This window comes from Xenopus laevis, chromosome 4L (assembly GCF_017654675.1).
Source record: "Xenopus laevis strain J_2021 chromosome 4L, Xenopus_laevis_v10.1, whole genome shotgun sequence".
Taxonomy (NCBI): Eukaryota; Metazoa; Chordata; class Amphibia; order Anura; family Pipidae; genus Xenopus; species Xenopus laevis.
The window spans coordinates 76,227,298-76,246,186 of record NC_054377.1 but is presented as its reverse complement, the minus strand read 5'-3'; the positions used below and the strand labels follow the sequence as shown (position 1 = coordinate 76,246,186).

General features: G+C 38.6%; 1 protein-coding gene across 1 annotated transcript in view; it reads left to right on the top strand.

The window, feature by feature from the left end:
* Positions 1-18,889, top strand: part of tnni3k.L (TNNI3 interacting kinase L homeolog) — a 134,634-nt gene that overhangs the window by 3,872 nt on the left and 111,873 nt on the right. Inside the window, exons 3-5 of the mRNA XM_041590350.1 lie at positions 14,689-14,774; positions 16,968-17,065; positions 17,454-17,564. Of these exons, the coding sequence (XP_041446284.1) occupies positions 14,689-14,774; positions 16,968-17,065; positions 17,454-17,564 (295 nt within the window). The remainder of the gene's footprint in view (positions 1-14,688; positions 14,775-16,967; positions 17,066-17,453; positions 17,565-18,889) is intronic.

Here is an 18,889-nt window from a genome sequence, read left to right as displayed (position 1 = left end):
TGACATGTACAGTATGAATTAATAATATCTAAACTGCAGTTAACTGCTATAATATTTCATATTAGAACCACAGATTTGCTGTGAATATGCAAAAATATTTTTTAAATAAGATTAATGCAAATAATTTACATTGTATTAAAATGCTGAAATAAATTGATGTCAAAAATAAAAGCATGAAATAATATTAAGAATCATGTAAGTCAAAGGTTGAAATCTGACTAGTACTGTAATGAGCTCATTAGAATGAAATAAACCCCCAGGTCGCACTAAGAAATAAGTTCATCATAACGTACTTACTGAAGTTGTTGTAATGTTTTGGTGCCATTGCTCCCCTTGTCTCAGGCATAGTACCCCGGAATACTGTGTCCATAAAATTAATGACTGCATTCAGTTTACCCAAATTCTGCTGCATTTAATCTGTTGTGGGTGTCTTTCATATGAGTTGAACAAAACTGTAGCTGCAGTGTGCTTCCCCTTAAAAATAAATTACATAAATGTATTATGTGGTAAAGTATTTAAGTGTGTTCTATTGTTGAGCTCATTAGAACATAATTAAATGTTTACAGGTTAGGAAGGTTAGTGTGGGTGAAGGCCATGCATCTTATGTTTCAGAAAAGGAGATAATATAAAGCCTACTGAGCTAAAATGTCATGTTTTAAAAAGTAATGTTTCCCCCGATACCAGCATTTGTTTCTTTTTTTTTTTTTTTTTCAAAAAATGATTTTCCAAATTGAGTGGGTCTGAAAAAGCACTAAAGTATGTGCACCATATATTTTCAGTAGCCTCAAAATGTGTGTGTGTTTGTAACCTCACAGCTAAGAGGGAACATTGAATGATACCAAGGGCCAGTATATGCAGTGTACTATAAAAAAAAAATGCCCTGGAATATACTGGAGGAAATTGCTTCCGCTCTCATTAATATGTTGCATGTAAACTTGGTCTGGGCTGGGTCAAATAATTCTTTTAGGATGAGGATTAGGTGGTATAAACGGATTATAAAGGAATACTCTTTTATGCTGTGTAAGGAATGTCTATATAACTAGTGAAGGGCGAATTTGTCCCATTTCGCTTCGCCGAAAAATTTGCGAATTTCCTGTGAAATTCACAAAACACCGCCTGGTCTCGTTTTGGACGCCGCTGTCTGTTTTTGAACGCCAGCGCACATTCACCGGTGAAAATGCGGCTGCATCCAAAAAAACGGACGCTGACGTCCATTTTTTTTGGACACCAGTGAATTTTCACGCCGGTTTCGCAAATTTAATCGGCGCAAATTCGAATCAAACGAATCAAGGGAGTATCGCATTCGATCGAATTCGATTCAAAGTTTTTCCAAAAAAACCTTTCATTTTTCAAGTCCACCAATTGACTCCATGTAGGTTCTAGGAGGTCCCCCATAGGCTAAAACAGCAATTCAGCAGGTTTTAGATGGCGAATGGTCGAAGTCAAATTTTTTAAGAGACAATACATGATAAATTTCGATATTCGAATTTTCAATTTTTATTTTTCAAATTCGAATCGAAATTGGACTATTCCCTATGTGGATAAATCCAAAATATCTATTAATTTTGGTGCCAAACACTATGAATATTTCTTGGCAAATACTGCTTACCACATACGAAACGCGTCAGGGATCTGATGTTTTTTAACAAAGTTGGAATTAAAAGGCAATTTTTATTCCAACGGAGTGGAAACGGAGTGCTCATCTATTCTTGAAAATTGTTTGGACTATTCCCTAGTTGAAGTACACAAAAAAAAATAGCTTGAAATTCAAATCTTTTCCTTAGAGTATAACGGTGTTAAATTCCAGATATATGCGGATATTGCACCTGTTACCTTACAGCGACGTAAAACCTTTGCTGGCGTTGTCCATGTCCTCCAGCACCATGGCATTAGATACAGGTGGCTATTTCCATTTCGCCTGGCATTCACGTTTAACAACAAGCAACACTCCTTCTCAGACCTGGAGTCAGCCATGGACCTTCTTCAACGTTTGAAGCTAACTACGTCACTCCCTCCATCTTCGCCATCATCCTCCCAGCAGACCACGAGGGCGGTTTCTCCGATTTGGCGCACGGTAGGCAAACCGGTCACCAGGAGAATGACAGCGTCGGCTGTATCGCAGAAGTTGGGTCCCTGATATTTACCTTGTGGCACGGCTATCTACAGGTTTGTCCCCTTTTGGGGATGTTCTCCCCTTTTGGCCCTTGCAAGTCTGTCGTCGGAGGTTTGGCAGCTCCTTTTCACTATTTACGTTTTGGGAGTGAGTGCCTTTGCTTGGGACTTGGAATGCTGTGACACTGCCGTTCTCGTTTTCCCGATTTGAGCCCTTCTACAGTCTTGACCTTCATGCTTATTGTTTCCATTGCCCTACTACATATGACGCAATATGTTCCATTTTATTTTTTGGAGTTTCCTTGAGGCTGTACTTCGTAATTTTTATCCCTTTTTTCTTTTTTTTTTCTGATCCATCATTTGTATCTCCGTTGACTCTTTTCTACCTATTCTATGCTACCTTTTCAACGAGTTGTGTCACACTGTTCCCAGCCTTTCCCTCTTTTTAGTGGGGGGATACAAGTGCCTTTATCTTTCAGAACGACGGGGAGGACCCGTGGAGTTTTTGATACCCCCAATTTGGCGCTACCCATGGTGGCTAGCGAGTCTACCACCTTTAGAGCTAGCGCCTGTTGTACATTGTTGTTATGGTTTTTTCTCCTTTTTAATTTTTCCTTTTTTTATTCCTATTTTTTTTTTAGTAGACCACTATTGCTTGAACGATCTTACGTATGGGACTATGCAGCATTTTTACAGCCGGTGCTATTGGTGTTTTGGTTTTTGTGTTATGCTATTGCTCTTCTCTCTCCCGTAGGCCCCGTTTCTCGACTGTTATTCCCTTTTCAGCTTAATCTGCTTTCTCTGTTTGATATTAATGGGGCTAACCATATTATCTCATAATGTACAGGGATTTAATTCCCCAGTGAAACGGAAAAAAGCATTTATGTACTATAATTCCCTTAAAGCTGATATCCTATGTTTGCAAGAAACACATTTCTCAAAACAATCCTACCCCAAATATTTTCATAAACAATACCCTACGGTATATCTAGCGAATAGTGAAAACAAGACCAGGGGTGTAGCTATTTGTATTCATGTGGGTTTGCCATTGCTAATTCGGGACACTTACTCTGACCCTGAAGGGAGATTTTTGGTTCTTACGTTCGAATTAGAGGGGAAACTTTTCTCAATTATTTCTTACTATGCTCCTAATGTTTCCCAAGCCCAGTTCTTTGATGGCCTTCTCACATATGTTTCTCATGCTGAGACAGGGAAAATTATACTTTGTGGTGATACCAACTTGATCCTGGATTCCTTCTGGGATAAGCAACAGCCCTTACAACATACTCCCCAGACTGTAGTAAAACGTCACCCTGATGTTCAGAAGGTTAAACAGGGCATGTTGCATTTAGGGTTGGTGGATGTTTGGCGAGAGGACCACCCTATGACAAGACAATACACTCACTACTCCCACCCCCACAAACACCATTCTAGGATAGATCATATATGGGTTTCCCAACAGGTTCTGGACCTCCCCCATGTGTCTAAGATCTTAGTAACACCTTGGTCAGACCATGACCCTATTGCTTTGACTATTTCTCAGATCTATAATACAGCAGGGGAATTTAGCTGGCGCCTTAATGAGTCCCTCTTGAAAATTCCAGAGGTAGTACAACAAGTGGAGCAGACGCTTCGAAATTACTTTCAAGATAACACTGGTTCAGTTTCCTCATCTACTCTTCTATGGGAAGCCCATAAGGTAGTCTTGAGAGGCAATTTAATCCAGATAGGTTCCCAGAGGAAACGCTCCAGAGAACAAGAAATTGTCTCACTTACGAAAGAACTCACCCAAGCTTCTCTTGACTTTAGCACCAAGCCTACACCTTCCTTAGAGTCCCGCATAGAGTCCCTCAAAACTCAGTTAGACTTAGTCCTCACCTTACGTGCAGAAAAGGCCCTACGCTGGTCTCAACAAAAATTATATACCCAAACCAATAAACCAACCCGGTTATTAGCACGTCGCCTCAATAATAGACTTGATTTTACTCCAATCACCATGCTTAAAGGGACCTCTGGCAGGCTAATTAGATCTGTTCGAGCCATTGTGAAGGAATTTTCACGGTATTACCGTAAACTTTATTCCAACAACCTTAACCCGTCTAAAACTGCCATACTCCAGTTTTTACGACAGTGTAATCTTTGCCGCCTATCCCCTGAACAAAATGATCGCCTTGAAGCTAAGGTTACCATAGAGGAAGTGATTTCGGCTACTTCTTCCCTGCGTTTATCCAAATCACCAGGCCCTGATGGCTTTTCTGCCATTTATTACAAAAAGTTCATTCATATATTAGCCCCTCATATGACTAACATGTTCAACGGTTTACTTTCAGGAGAGCATTTTACTCCAGTAACGTTATTAGCTAACATTTCCCCTATACCTAAACACTCATCTGAGCCTACTGACTGCCGGAACTTTAGACCCATATCGGTGTTGAATATTGACATTAAACTTTTGGCAAAAATTTTAGCTACCAGATTAGGCCCTATTATGCCCCATTTAATTCACAATGATCAAGTGGGATTTGTACAGGGTCGTCAGGCCTCCGACGCAGTACGTCGACTCATACTGCTGACAGCTCGTGCTAAGTCAACATTACAGCCAGCTATGATTCTCAAACTAGACTTTAGAAAAGCATTTGATTCCATCTCTTGGGACTTCCTCTGGTCCGCTTTATCGCACAGAGGTTTTGGCCTCAATTTCCTTACCTGGCTGGCGGCCCTGTACAAGTCCCCTACGGCCCGAGTTCGTATTAGTTGCAACGTATCTGAATCCTTCCCAATCTTAAGAGGTACCAGACAGGGTTGCCCCTTATCCCCTTTATTGTTTGATATGGCCATTGAACCCTTAGCGGAGGCAATCAGGACTAACCCAGATGTTCGAGGCCTCAAAGTTAATGATAGACAACACAAAATTAGCCTTTTTGCTGATGATGTGACCCTCTTTTTGACTCAGCCCATGACGTCCCTGCCTAATCTATACAACATATTGACCAACTTTGGTAATCTTTCGGGGTTAACTATTAATCCGGAAAAGACTGAGGCTCTTAATATAGGACTTCCTCATGATGTCACCAAATTGCTTACCCTTAATTTCTCATTTCAATGGCAGAAAACATCGTCTCCTTTTTAGGTATCCATTTGACAAATTCCTATGACACCTTATATAAAATTAACTATTCCAACATTTATCGCAAACTGGGTAAATGTCTGGAGGATTGGGGCAAATATCATATTTCATGGATAGGTCGCATTTGGGCTATTAAGATGACACTATTTCCTAAATTGTTGTATTTTTTTAGAGTGCTCCCATTATCACTCAACCTCCAAGATTTGAAAAATTTTGAATCTAAAATTCTCAAATTTGTGTGGAACAATAAATTTCCCAGGGTAAATAGAAATATCCTTTATAGGTCGTTGTCCACTGGCGGCTTAGGTCTGCCTAATCTCAGATACTATCACTGGTCAGCGCAGTTGTGTCAACTCCCGACTTTACACAACACCTCTGACCCCCCTCAGTGGGTTGCTATTGAAAATGCCTTTGTTGCCCCCTGTAATGCCTCCTCTCTCCTTTGGCTACCCAGGAAATCCCGACCTAAGACTATGAGCCCTTGCTTAGCTTGTTCACTACACATATGGGATATAGTGTCTCGCAAGCACCCATTTATTACACCTCATACTCCTGCAGCGCCAATGTTTGGGAACCCTGCTTTTTTAGCTGGTTTGCAAAAACACCTTTTTACCTGGTGGATTTTGAATGGGCTAGTATGTGTTAAATCCCTAATACACTCCAGAGGTCCCTACACTATCCAATATCTTTTAGACCACTATCACCTTCCAGATTCGGAGAGATTCAGAGCTTACCAGGTTTTGCATTTTGTACAGAAATGTTGGAATTCTACCAAAACTCACGATTTATCTAGCTCGTTTTATGAACGTTGGTGTGTAAAAGGTGCAGCCCCTAAAGGAGCCATTTCAATTCTATACATGCAATTCAACACGCCGGTTAGTTTGCTCGATCTACCTTATGTTACTAAATGGGAAGTGGATATCGGTAAATCATTGCCTGAACAAGATTGGTCACGACTTTGGGACAATACGCGTAAAAGTTCTATCAACACTGTCATGCTGGAGGCAGGTTATAAGGTATTATTTCGCTGGTATTTGACCCCAGTACGCTTAGCTAAACTTTATCCCGATTGCAATGATACATGTTACAGGGGTTGTTCTGCATCAGGATCCATGTTCCATATCTGGTGGACATGTCCCGTTGCTGTGCGATTCTGGATTCGGATTTATACCCTTATTTTTTGTGTGTTGCATCTTAATTTAAAGAGGGACCCATACGTTGCCTTATTGGGAGCTGTCCCTCGTGATGTCCCCAGGAAACAGGTCCGCTTACTTAATCATATTTTCTTGGCCGCTAGACAGGTTATTGCGAAGGCGTGGAAATCTTCGTACCTACAGTACAATATGGTTAAGGTGAAATTGGATTGGATTCTCATTAATAAAAAATTAACCAGTATCCACCTAGATAAATATCAGACCTTTGTTGACGTCTGGCAACCTTGGATCGATTACAGATTCCACCGAACCCTACCGGTTTCTACCCTTTCCTTATGAGATCTTGGCAGACAACCCTTTTAACATGTGGCCCACCATAGTATTTTATACCGTATTCTGACCGTATTTGGATTGATATGGCTCCTTTAAATGGCAATTACTTGGACCTGCTACACTGCTGTTTGGTTTTGCTCACGCTCCCTGTATATGTGCTGTAACCCGCATTTGATACACTTGACTGTTTGATATCTATGATTACCTACTGGTCTACCCTTCTATTTTTCTTTCTCCCCCCCTTTTTTTTTTTTTTTTTTTTACCTTTACTTTCTTACTTCTTTGTTAAATATGACTATTTTTTGTTTTTATTTGCATCATCGTCTCGCTGTATTGTGATTCCAGTATTGGTTTGTACTTATCCAGAGGTGATGTACGTTCCTTTGCACTGTTTGTTACGCAAATTTTTATTTCTGTCAATAAACATATTGAAACAGAAATTCAAATCTTTTTCATTCCAAAATTCACCTCAACCTTTGATAAATCTGCCCCCTAGTGTGGATTTCTAATGGCTAAATATAGAATGCCTGTGAATGCTACTGAATATAGAATATTTTTTAATCTGCAAATGATGTGAAGTCTCCCTTTACAGGATACTTCTAGATCAGGCAAGCAACAGCATAAAAAACATGGACATACCTATTACACAAGACCTGGCTTACTGTTGTCTATTATTATGAGACCTTTTATTCTAAAACATTTATATATATATATATATATATATATAATATATATATATATATATATATATATACACACACACACACACACACACACACACACACACACACACACACACACACACACACACACACAGTATATATTTATGTAATTACTATTAGTAATGAAATAGAGGTGAGCAAGTTTCTAAAAAAAACTGACTTTATTGTAAAATAGTTTGTTTGGATTTATTTGGGACTAAATGCAATGTTCTTTCAGGAATGCATACAATTTGCATGAAACTATTTGCATAACAATCTGCATTCAAACTGATACAGGTAATAGCTACAAGGCACATTCTTAGCATTAAATTACTTTTTAAGAAAAATTGGAAGAGATGGAGATGAGTATTGAAAAGGTTGCTGGTTACAACTACCATAGTAATTCTGTGTTTTGATAATGTCATGCCCTTGGAGAATATTTGTCCAGTGCTTCACACCTCAACATGGAAGCTTAATGTTGTGTTCATTCCATAAAAAGAAAGGTGGTGTTCAATTGAATGAATAAAATGGGAATAGGGTTATAAATCCTGAGTGTAAATGGAAAATGTCTCCTTTAGGTGATCAAAATCCCAAACATTTTCAAGTACCTTCAGGATATCTCCAGTTCATTTCATTCCCTTGAAATAAAATTATCTTTGGTAATACATAAATTACTCTCATTAATGCCTTTAAAATTCATTCAGAATGTTACCATATACTGTGGAATACTGATGACCTTTAAAGGGATACTGTCATGGGAAAAAAAAAATCAAAATGCATCAGGTAATAGTGCTGCTCCAGCAGTATACTTACAGAAATCCATTTCTCAAAAGAGCAAACCATTTTTTTTACATTTAATTTTGAAATTTGACATGGGGCTAGACATATTGTCAGTTTCCCAGCTGCTCCAAGTCATTTAACTTGTGCTCTGATAAACTTCAGTCACTCTTTATTGCTGTACTGCAAGTTAGAGTGATATCACCCCCTTCGTTTCCCCACTGCAGTCTAACAACAGAACAATGGGAAGGTAAGATAACAGCTCCCTAACACAAGATAACAGCTGCCTGGTAGATCTAAGAACAGCACTCAATAGTAAAATCCGGGTCCCATTGCGTTACATTCAGTTACTTTGAGTAGGAGAAACAACAGCCTGCCAGAAAGCAGTTACATCCTAAAGTGCTGCGTCTTTCTGAAAGCACTTGACCAGACAAAATGACCTGAGATGGCTGCCTACACACCAATATTACAACTAAAAAAATATCCACTTGCTGGTTCAGGAATTGTTAGGCCTCACCTGTCTAGAGTCCAGATGTGAGGAGACGAGGTCCAGCAGGAGTGTCACAAGCTGTAGCAGACAATAGCAATCAGAGGGAGTAGGCAGAAGAATAGTCGGGAGGCAAGCCGGGGTCGGTGCAGGCGGAGTTCAGTCGTAATCGGGAAAGCAGGCCGAGGTCGGATGCAGGCAGAGTTCAGTCGTAACGGATAAACAGGCTGGGGTCAAATGCAGGCGGAGTTCAGTCGAAAGTCGATATCCAAAGCGGAGTCAAAACCAGAATCAAGAAGTCAGGGTTTCCAAAAAGTTCAGGAGCAGGTTAAATTATCACCTAACAGCTCCCTAACACAAGATAACAGCTGCCTGGTAGATCTAAGAACAGCACTCAATAGTAAAATCCGGGTCCCATTGCGTTACATTCAGTTACTTTGAGTAGGAGAAACAACAGCCTGCCAGAAAGCAGTTACATCCTAAAGTGCTGCGTCTTTCTGAAAGCACTTGACCAGACAAAATGACCTGAGATGGCTGCCTACACACCAATATTACAACTAAAAAAATATCCACTTGCTGGTTCAGGAATTGTTAGGCCTCACCTGTCTAGAGTCCAGATGTGAGGAGACGAGGTCCAGCAGGAGTGTCACAAGCTGTAGCAGACAATAGCAATCAGAGGGAGTAGGCAGAAGAATAGTCGGGAGGCAAGCCGGGGTCGGTGCAGGCGGAGTTCAGTCGTAATCGGGAAAGCAGGCCGAGGTCGGATGCAGGCAGAGTTCAGTCGTAACGGATAAACAGGCTGGGGTCAAATGCAGGCGGAGTTCAGTCGAAAGTCGATATCCAAAGCGGAGTCAAAACCAGAATCAAGAAGTCAGGGTTTCCAAAAAGTTCAGGAGCAGGTTAAATTATCACCAAGCACAGAGCCTTTCCCTGAGCGTCCTTTTAAAGGGGTATTTTGGCGCCAAATGTAATGACGCCTGCGTCATGCGTCATCACGCCACGCACGTTCACGTTAGCGGGCGTTTTTGCGCCCGCGTCCATTTCGGCGCCGGCATCCTCACAGGAATTAAATTTTATATTGTAGAGTGAATTATTTCCAGTACAAACAGTGTAATTTAGAAATGAAAAATACATCATAAAAATCATGACAGAATCCATTTAAGGTATTAGATACAGTGTATTAAAAAAAATGCAAAAGTTAAGTCTTCAACTAATAATTAGTACAGGTATGGGAACTCTTAACAAGAATGATAGGAACCTGATTCACTGGGAACTTCCGGGTTACACTGCTGGCGAAAATTTTCCCGAAACTGCAGCAAAAATTAGCCATGGCTCGTTTCGCTATGACAAAAAAATGCATGAAAAAAAAGACACAACGCAAAAAAAAAAGACGCAACACAAAAAAAAGACACACAACAAACACATTCGTCATTTTATCCTTCCCCTCTCCTTCCACATCAACCAAAGGGATTTGAGCTGACCCACTGTCTATAAGGACATACTCATAAATATATGTTTTATTCATTTTAATGTGGGATACAAAGCACCCATAGTTACATAGTTACATAGTTACATAGTTAAATTGGGTTGAAAAAAGACAAAGTCCATCAAGTTCAACCCCTCCAAATGAAAACCCAGCATCCATACACACACCCCTCCCTACTTTTAATTAAAATTCTATATACCCATACCTATATTAACTATAGAGTTTAGTATCACAATAGCCTTTAATATTATGTCTGTCCAAAAAATCATCCAAGCCATTCTTAAAGGCATTAACTGAATCAGCCATCACAACATCACCCGGCAGTGCATTCCACAACCTCACTGTCCTGACTGTGAAGAACCCTCTACGTTGCTTCAAATGAAAATTCTTTTCTTCTAGTCTAAAGGGGTGGCCTCTGGTACGGTGATCCGTACCAGAGGTACTGTTGGTGGTCAGATTTATTATTAGTTGCACCAGTGTTTGCAAGTTATACTCAGGTATAAGCCGACCGAGTATAAGCCGAGGTACCTAATTTTACCTACGAAAACTGGGAAAACTTATTGACTCAAGTATAAGCCTAGACACAACTACAGCCCTGTATCCCAGCAGCACACATTCCACCAAAGCGACCCCCCCAGCGATCAACCGGACTTCTTTGCAAAGTTGATGGTGACGGCGAATTGCCAAACGGATTACTGTGTGCATTGTCTCACTGTCCCACTACCATGTGCAGAGGGTGCTGTGTGATATTGCCATCACTGTTAATCTTTCGTATAACCAACAGAGGGTGCTGTGTGATATTGCCATCACTGTTAATCCTTCATATAACCAACAGAGGGCGCTGTGTGATATTGCAGTCACTGTTATTCTTCCATATAACCAACAGAGGGCACTGTGTGATATTGCCATCACTGTTATTCTTTCATATTACCAACAGAGGGCGCTGTGTGATATTGCAGTCACTGTAAATCCTTCATATAACCAACAGAGGGCGCTGTGTGATATTGCAGTCACTGTTATTCTTTCATATAACCAACAGATGGTGCTGTGTGATATTGCAGTCACTGATAATCTTTCATATAACCAACAGAGGGTGCACTGTTATTCTTTCATATAACCAACAGATGGCGCTGTGTGATATTGCAGTCACTGTTATTCTTTCATATAACCAACAGAGGGTGCTGTGTGTGAATTTCAATCCGCATGCACTCACCCTCATACATCCACGGGTCCTGTTCCACCAGTGCCCCGGATCCAGACGTGTGTGCGTAGCTTCAACGATAAGGAATATGGAGCACACAGGTGGTTTGGAAAAATCACGCCTTCTTTATTGAAAAAGTATCAGTAAAATCACCCGTGCAGTACATATGTGGACATGACAACCCCCACACTTTACGCGTTTCGTGGCATCTCGTGGCACCCCCAACACCGTTAATAAAACCACTTGACCCAGCCCATAAAAACATTTAACCCAATCAGAACATTTAGCATAAAATATACATCAGAACGATCCAAAACAGCAGGTGATTATATTAATCCACCTGTTGGGCTGATCAAACTCATCTGAGAAATAGAAATTTGTCACAGCTTACATAAACATTGTTGCAATAGGTTTAAATTCTGTAAAAATGTATATACTTAAATTATCACATTTTATGAATAGCCAATTCATGTACCCAAATATACTCTATCACAGATTAGTACATAGTTCATAACGTAGGGATCAGTATAGATCGAAAACCATATAAATAAATAGATGAAAAATGTTTGTTAACATATATATATACACATATAAATATATTGCAAAAACTTGCAACTATTATAATTCATAATCTATACCATATATAATAATACAATAATACAAAACAAAATAGATAGAAATGCATCAGTTACAAAAGCAAGATAACTCCCATTCTCTATTGAGACCCCCATAATTCTCTGTAGTTTTCAAATAAAAAATCCAATAGGCCTCTAGCCTTAATAATTTCTGATCAAGATCTCCCTTTCTTATATTTCTGGGGGGTTTATCTATAATTTGAAAAGACATACAGTCAGTCCCCTGATGTTTCTCAAGTAGATGCTTTGCTATAGCCGATTTAGTGTCCAAACGGTTGGTGGCTGAAATATGTTCTAAAATACGGGTACCTGCCCGTCTAATGGTTTTACCCACATATTGGGCCCCACATTCACATGTCGCCAGATAGATCACCCCTTTCGACATACAGTTAAAGTATTCCTTAATATCATATAAAGTACCTACCACTGAGCTCTGAAACTGTTTAGATACATTAATCCATGGACATGACTTGCATCTGGTACGGCCACATTTGAAAACCCCCTTAAATTTGAGCCAAGGTTTGCCCTCAGTTTGTCCTTTAGACGTAAATAGGCTTCTGGAGATGTGTGATGCCAAATTTTTCCCTCTTTTAAACACAAAGGAGGGTGTTTTGTCTAAAAATTTAGCAAGTACGGGGTCTTGTAAAAGTATCCCCCAATATTTATTAACACTCCTCCTAATCGAATAGATGTCTCGGCTATAAGTGGTACAAAAACGAACCGCTGGTTGCCTTCTCTGAACCTGATGCCCCCTGGGTCCAACCTCAGGCTTGGGCTTGGGACGCAATAATTGTTCTCTGTCTGCCAGCACCGCCTTATCATAGGCCGCTTTGATAACATCTTCACAATAACCCCTTTCCACAAAGCGGTCCCACAACTGCATGGCTTGTGTATTAAAGCTATCCCAAGTAGAGCAGACTCGACGCAACCGTAAGAACTGCCCCACTGGAATGCCCCTCAGGCATGTCTCTGGGTGACTACTCCCTGCGTGGAGAAGGGTGTTACGTGTGATAGCTTTACGGAAAAGATCCGTAATAATCTTACCTTCATGGCTTTTAAAAACTACATCCAAAAATGGTATATCTGTCTCATTGGTTTCATAGGTGAACTGTATCCCCCTGACCGTATGATTACAATATGCAACAAAGGCTGCAAAAGAGGCATCGTCCCCATCCCAGACGCCAATACAGTCATCGATGTACCTGTATAGGCGTATAATTTGATGTCTATAGGGATTCTGGTCTCCAAAGATGAAGATCCTTTCCCACCAACCCATTACCAGATTGGCGTAGGTGGGTGAGAACGATGCCCCCATTGCAGCCCCACGTAATTGCAAGTAAAATTGCCCATTAAAGAGAAAATAATTTGAATGTAATAAAAACTCGATTGCTTCCATTATAACTTCATTTTGAGTAGATGGAAAAATTTGTGTCAATGTCAGCCAAAAGCCTATGGCTTGCAAACCTCAATCCCGTGCCTTGGAGTCCCAAGAATGGAAATCTATCCAATGGGAGAGCACAGTGGAACTCCCTGAGGCATAGCGTAACTTCTGGATAGATACACCATCAGGATCTCAGCACAGTGACCTGGATCCTCACTAGGGGGATCAGGAAAGGCACTAGCACTAATTCCCTACTAGGTTATGTCCCTATACTACAGGCTAGTCTTGCCTGATGGGAGAGCTACCTCCTTGCTATCCCTCTTATTTGGAGTCAAGCTGCTCTTGCTACTTAACTTACCTATCTTACTCTCCTGGAGAGTACTATTACAGGTAGTATCCTATCTCTAGCTGGCCTCATTCACGGGGTCCCTGCACCCCGACTTTATTCTTTAGAAGTACTGGTCCCTCTAGGGCAGAAAGGCCTTACTGGGCCTTGTTGTACCCAGGCTCCCTGGAAACACCCAGCTGGGTCAGCAACCAGAAGCCAAAGAGGAAGATCCACCCCTTCTCACTCGCTATATCAAAGTATGACAGGAAGTGGTCATAACACCTCTTGGCCAATAATACAACTATGCAAATTACAAATAGATACATGGGCCTCTGTCCAGCAACTAGGGATATCAGGAAGTGTAGGGATTTAACACCATAGGGGCACATTAGCCCTATGGGTTCTTACACTTGCAACTATATTTATTGACTGCTGTCTGTGGAATTGCTGGGCCTTTGTGTTGTAACTCTCATGGATGGCAATACTATATTAATCTTGATAAATTTAAATAGAGCAACATGTGTTATATACTTAAGTATAGATAAGGCCAGTGCATTACCAAAACTGCATGATTTGCTGTTTGGAAATAAGCTTCTGCCATGTGAAGTCATTAAGGATTATAGGGTTTAATTTGCTGCTTGTACAAAGAAGTTTAGTGTTAAAAATGTAAAAAAAAGGGTTTATGACAAGAGACAGATAATTTGAAACCTTCAGTTGTGATATTCTACAGGGGTTATCTATCATAAGATTAGTTAATGTGCTCTCTTGCTATTTTTTTTACTTGCAAAAACACTAAAGAACGTTTGCAATTTGACCATTTTCCTGTACTATATATGTTTTAGCCATTGTGTTTGAAGTTGCTTACTAATTAATGCAAAGTTAAATATAGATGAAAATTACTTATTTAACTAAAACTATACAACTAGCAAAATCTAATCTCACCAGCTGTAAACTCTACTTTTTTAGCTCAGATGAAGCCTTCAACAAAGTCAACTTGAACTATCGAACAGAAAATGGCCTCTCTCTGCTTCATTTGTGTTGCATCTGTGGTGGTAAGTATAAAAAAAAAAGTTTCAAAAGTAAGCATATCAAATATACACATTAAATAGAAGATTAAGAAGAGCTATATTTATTTAAATGACTTACTGTACGCTGAAGGTAATGCTCTTTAGAACTTTTCCACTGCTCTTCAATTCAAGATGAATTATTTATCAGGTCATCGGTTTTATCATCCCCAAAATATTTATTTAAGGAGCTCAACATTCACTGAACCTTTATGATGGAAATGAATTCAAAACTATCTTAACACAAGCTTATTTTTGCTATTGTGTATGCACTTCTTTCTGCAGAACATTTATTGTTGGAAGTGGATGACTCATTTAGCACTTTATTGCATTTATAAATCAATCAGATGCTTGGATAATGCAAGGAGAAAAGTCAAAGCATGTCAGATTCCAAGTTGAACCAAACACTGTATTACCAGCCATCTATTTTCCATTGAAGACATTAATAGGTGTACCGCCTGTATGTATGGTTTGAATTAAGCATCTTCAATGATAGAATCTATGGAGCAATAGTGACATCTATATTTTATACCTTATAATGGCATTGTGTAGAAGGTGTTAACATAGTTTGCATACATCATGCAATTAAATGTCTTTAGTGTGCTTCATGTGACATTGTACCATACACATTTTGAGAGGGTATTAATGATGCATCCTATATGCTGAAAGCTTATTGTAAAATATTCATTTCAGTGAGATGCAGTTGTAGGTCATAAATGCATCAGTTAAAGGTATACTGTCATGGGGGAAAAAAAATCAAAATTAATCAGTTAATAGTGCTGTTCCAGCAGAATTTTGCACTGAAATCCATTTCTCAAAAGAGCAAACTGATTTTTTTATATTCAATTTTGAAATCTGCTTATGCATACCACTATTGTAATGGGATGCTTAGCAATGTTTCACAATAATTTTCCAAAAATTCATTTAGGACATATAGATAAAACAGTCTTAAAGGGATACTGTCATGGTCACATGACCTGGGGCAGTTGGGAAATTGACAATATGTCTAGCCCCATGTCAGATTTCAAAATTGAATGTAACAAAATCTGTTTGCTCTTTTGAAAAATGGATTTCAGTGCAGGATTCTGCTGGAGCAGCACTATTAACTGATGCATTTTGAAAAAAACATGTTTTCCCATCACAGTATCCCTTTAAGACTGTTTTATCTATATGTCCTAAATGAATTTCTGGAAAATTATTGTGAAACATTGCTAAGCATCACATTACAATAGTGGTATGCTTAAGCAAAGTGAAACAAAACCAAAATACCCAATATAGAAGTGTTTAGACATGTAGCATTGATTGGGATGACCGCTATATTTGTCTCTTTAGAAAAACCTAGACCAGCAACATATGTTTGAGGGCCCCTTGACAATAGTAAAAATGAAAAAATTGCTAAGAGAATATTATATAGTGTCTAAAAAATGCTCACTAATTTGCTTTTATTCACAACCTATATTATTTTGTTAGTAAAATATGATTTATTTCTCATTGATCAACATGAACCACAATAGATCCACAATAGATTGAGAAACATTTATAGGTGCATATTTAACCTGTTGTACTGTATAACTTATTATAATACTTACTTATAATAAAGTATAAAATATGTATTGAGTTCAAAATATTGCTTTCATCAACAGTTAACTAGTGACTATTGAAGCTTTGTCTAATACACTGAAATCAGTGGCCTTTTTTGCACAAAGTTTTGCACAAGTTTTTGTGCAAAGTACATTGGGCTCAAGGTGATCATGGTGATTTTTTTCATGCAAAATACATTGGAGTCAATGGGCACTGCGTACATTGCCGCAGATTCATGAACAAATTTGCAGATAGTGAAGCACAGATTTTTTTCTTGCAAATCCATGCATGATAAAAAAATTTACTCATCACTTTAGTTAACTCAATGTTTAGAAAATCAAGGGGTTTTTTTCCTGCCAAATGTTTGGTGTTTAGCTGGTATTTTCAGTAGGAGAGAGGAGAGCACTCTGACGCAGATTAACTGCTTGTGATTAATATTTATTTAAGCTGCTATACACAACATGTTTCGGGCTGTAATTGCCCTTTCTCAAGTGTCAGCTGGTATGTTAATAAAAAGTCACTTTTTTGCAACAATATAAATGGTTCTAGTATTGGTAACCTACAAGTATTGAAATAGATAATATATATATATTATAACAGGTAACAAGTCACATATAAGAACTCTCATGCTAAAAGGATTACGGCCATCCAGACTAACAAAAAATGGATTTACTGCTCTCCACATGGCAGCCTACAAGGTAAGAAATCCTAACTATGTGTGTAAGTATGTACAGTAAAAAGCAGTGGTTTTGTGTCAGTACTGAATTACATTTTGGCTTCAGAAAGACAACAAGCTAGTCTACCATATATATGTCAATTACTCAAATATTGCAAAAAGTGCCTGGCATTATCCAGTATGTTGTACTATGTGTCTTATAATTTCTTTTTTTTAAATACTATGAAATGTCATACCTGTACCACATTATGGAATGAACTTTCTATATTTTGATTCTATATTTTCGTCTTTATTGTGTAAAGCCGCAATAGTTACCAGTTTTGGTATAGGACAAGTAACCTTTACAAAGTTATGGCACAGAGTTGTTGTAATTATCAATCATAAAATGAATAATTTTCACATATCCCCAGGATAATGCAGAACTACTGACTGCTCTTTTGCATGGAGGAGCTGATATTCAGCAGGTTGGCTACGGTGCTCTTACTGCCCTCCACATAGCTACCATTGCAGGAAACCATGAGGTACATAATTCTTTTTCCATTTTCATTCATTTACATTATTCTTGCTGATTAATATAAATACATTACATGCATAATATCACTTATTTCCATTGAGCAGAACACTTTTAAAAATTGTAGCGAAAGATGAAATATTCAAAGGCAATGGGTCAAAGAACTGAAACTACAGGAGAGAGTACTTGCCATTATGGACCAACTTTTTTATACAGTAGAATTAAGATTACCATGTGTGATATGGCATGAAAACAAGTGAGTGATATGTCTTTGTAATAAACTTTATTATACAATGGGAATCTTAAATAATATTTGATATATGCCTCTCGGTGTTGAATAGTATTTTCATACTCATATATTGGAACACTAAAATCACAAACAGAGTTTATATTTGGGCATTAAGTGGGAAGGTACTATTTGGTAAAAAAAAAAATAGAAATGATGGTAAAGAATTAATTTCCTAGAGACTGGAATTGTATTTATACACCCTCGGCTCCTTCTTTTTTCAGTTCTGTAACACTTTACCACTTAAATTCTAGCAATTTTCTTGAGTAGATGGTGGGAATCCAGGATTTCTATTTCCTGGTTCTGACTGTTTTGGTTCTACCTATCTCTTTTATACTGATCATCTTTTTATAGAAATTACTTGAAACCTTGACTTACATGTCTTCATGTTACTTAGTAAATATTTCCAGAATTGTCCGCACAGTGATAGTTCTGTGGAACAGTTTCCCATATGTAATATAAAGCACTAAGTTTGCCCAGGAGCAGTAACACATAGCAAGCAATAAGATTTTAAACTTTTAAACATGTGACCAGTCAATGCTACCTACTGATTGGTTGCTATGGGTTACTGCACCTAGTTAAACTTAGTGCCTTTTATTGCATAACCCCAATAATGTCTTGTATTCACTTTTATAGTTTATAATTTATAGATTGAAGACCTCATACTAGTCCCTTATACTAGGGAGGGATTCATTGTTTGGAGTAGATGTCCATGACCTCAGCAGAATAAAAATAACTAAAATAGAGAGAAACACATCTTAAATGTTTTTTTACATGCTGCTCCTCCATTTGAGGTCAAACCATTCATCAGGATCCCCCTTAGTCTATCACAATATTATAGATATAGAAAAACATTAGTGTCAGCCATTTTTTAGAAATATCTAGGACAGCAAGTAAATATTCATAACAATGCTCCCCACAGTATACTTCCTCGAATTGAGTAGTATACCAACTTGAATTGGGCATGTGCTGAACATACTTTTTAGCTATTTTTTCAATCATGAAAATCATTGGTTTTGTTATTTTGTTATTTCTTGAACTAAACAGGT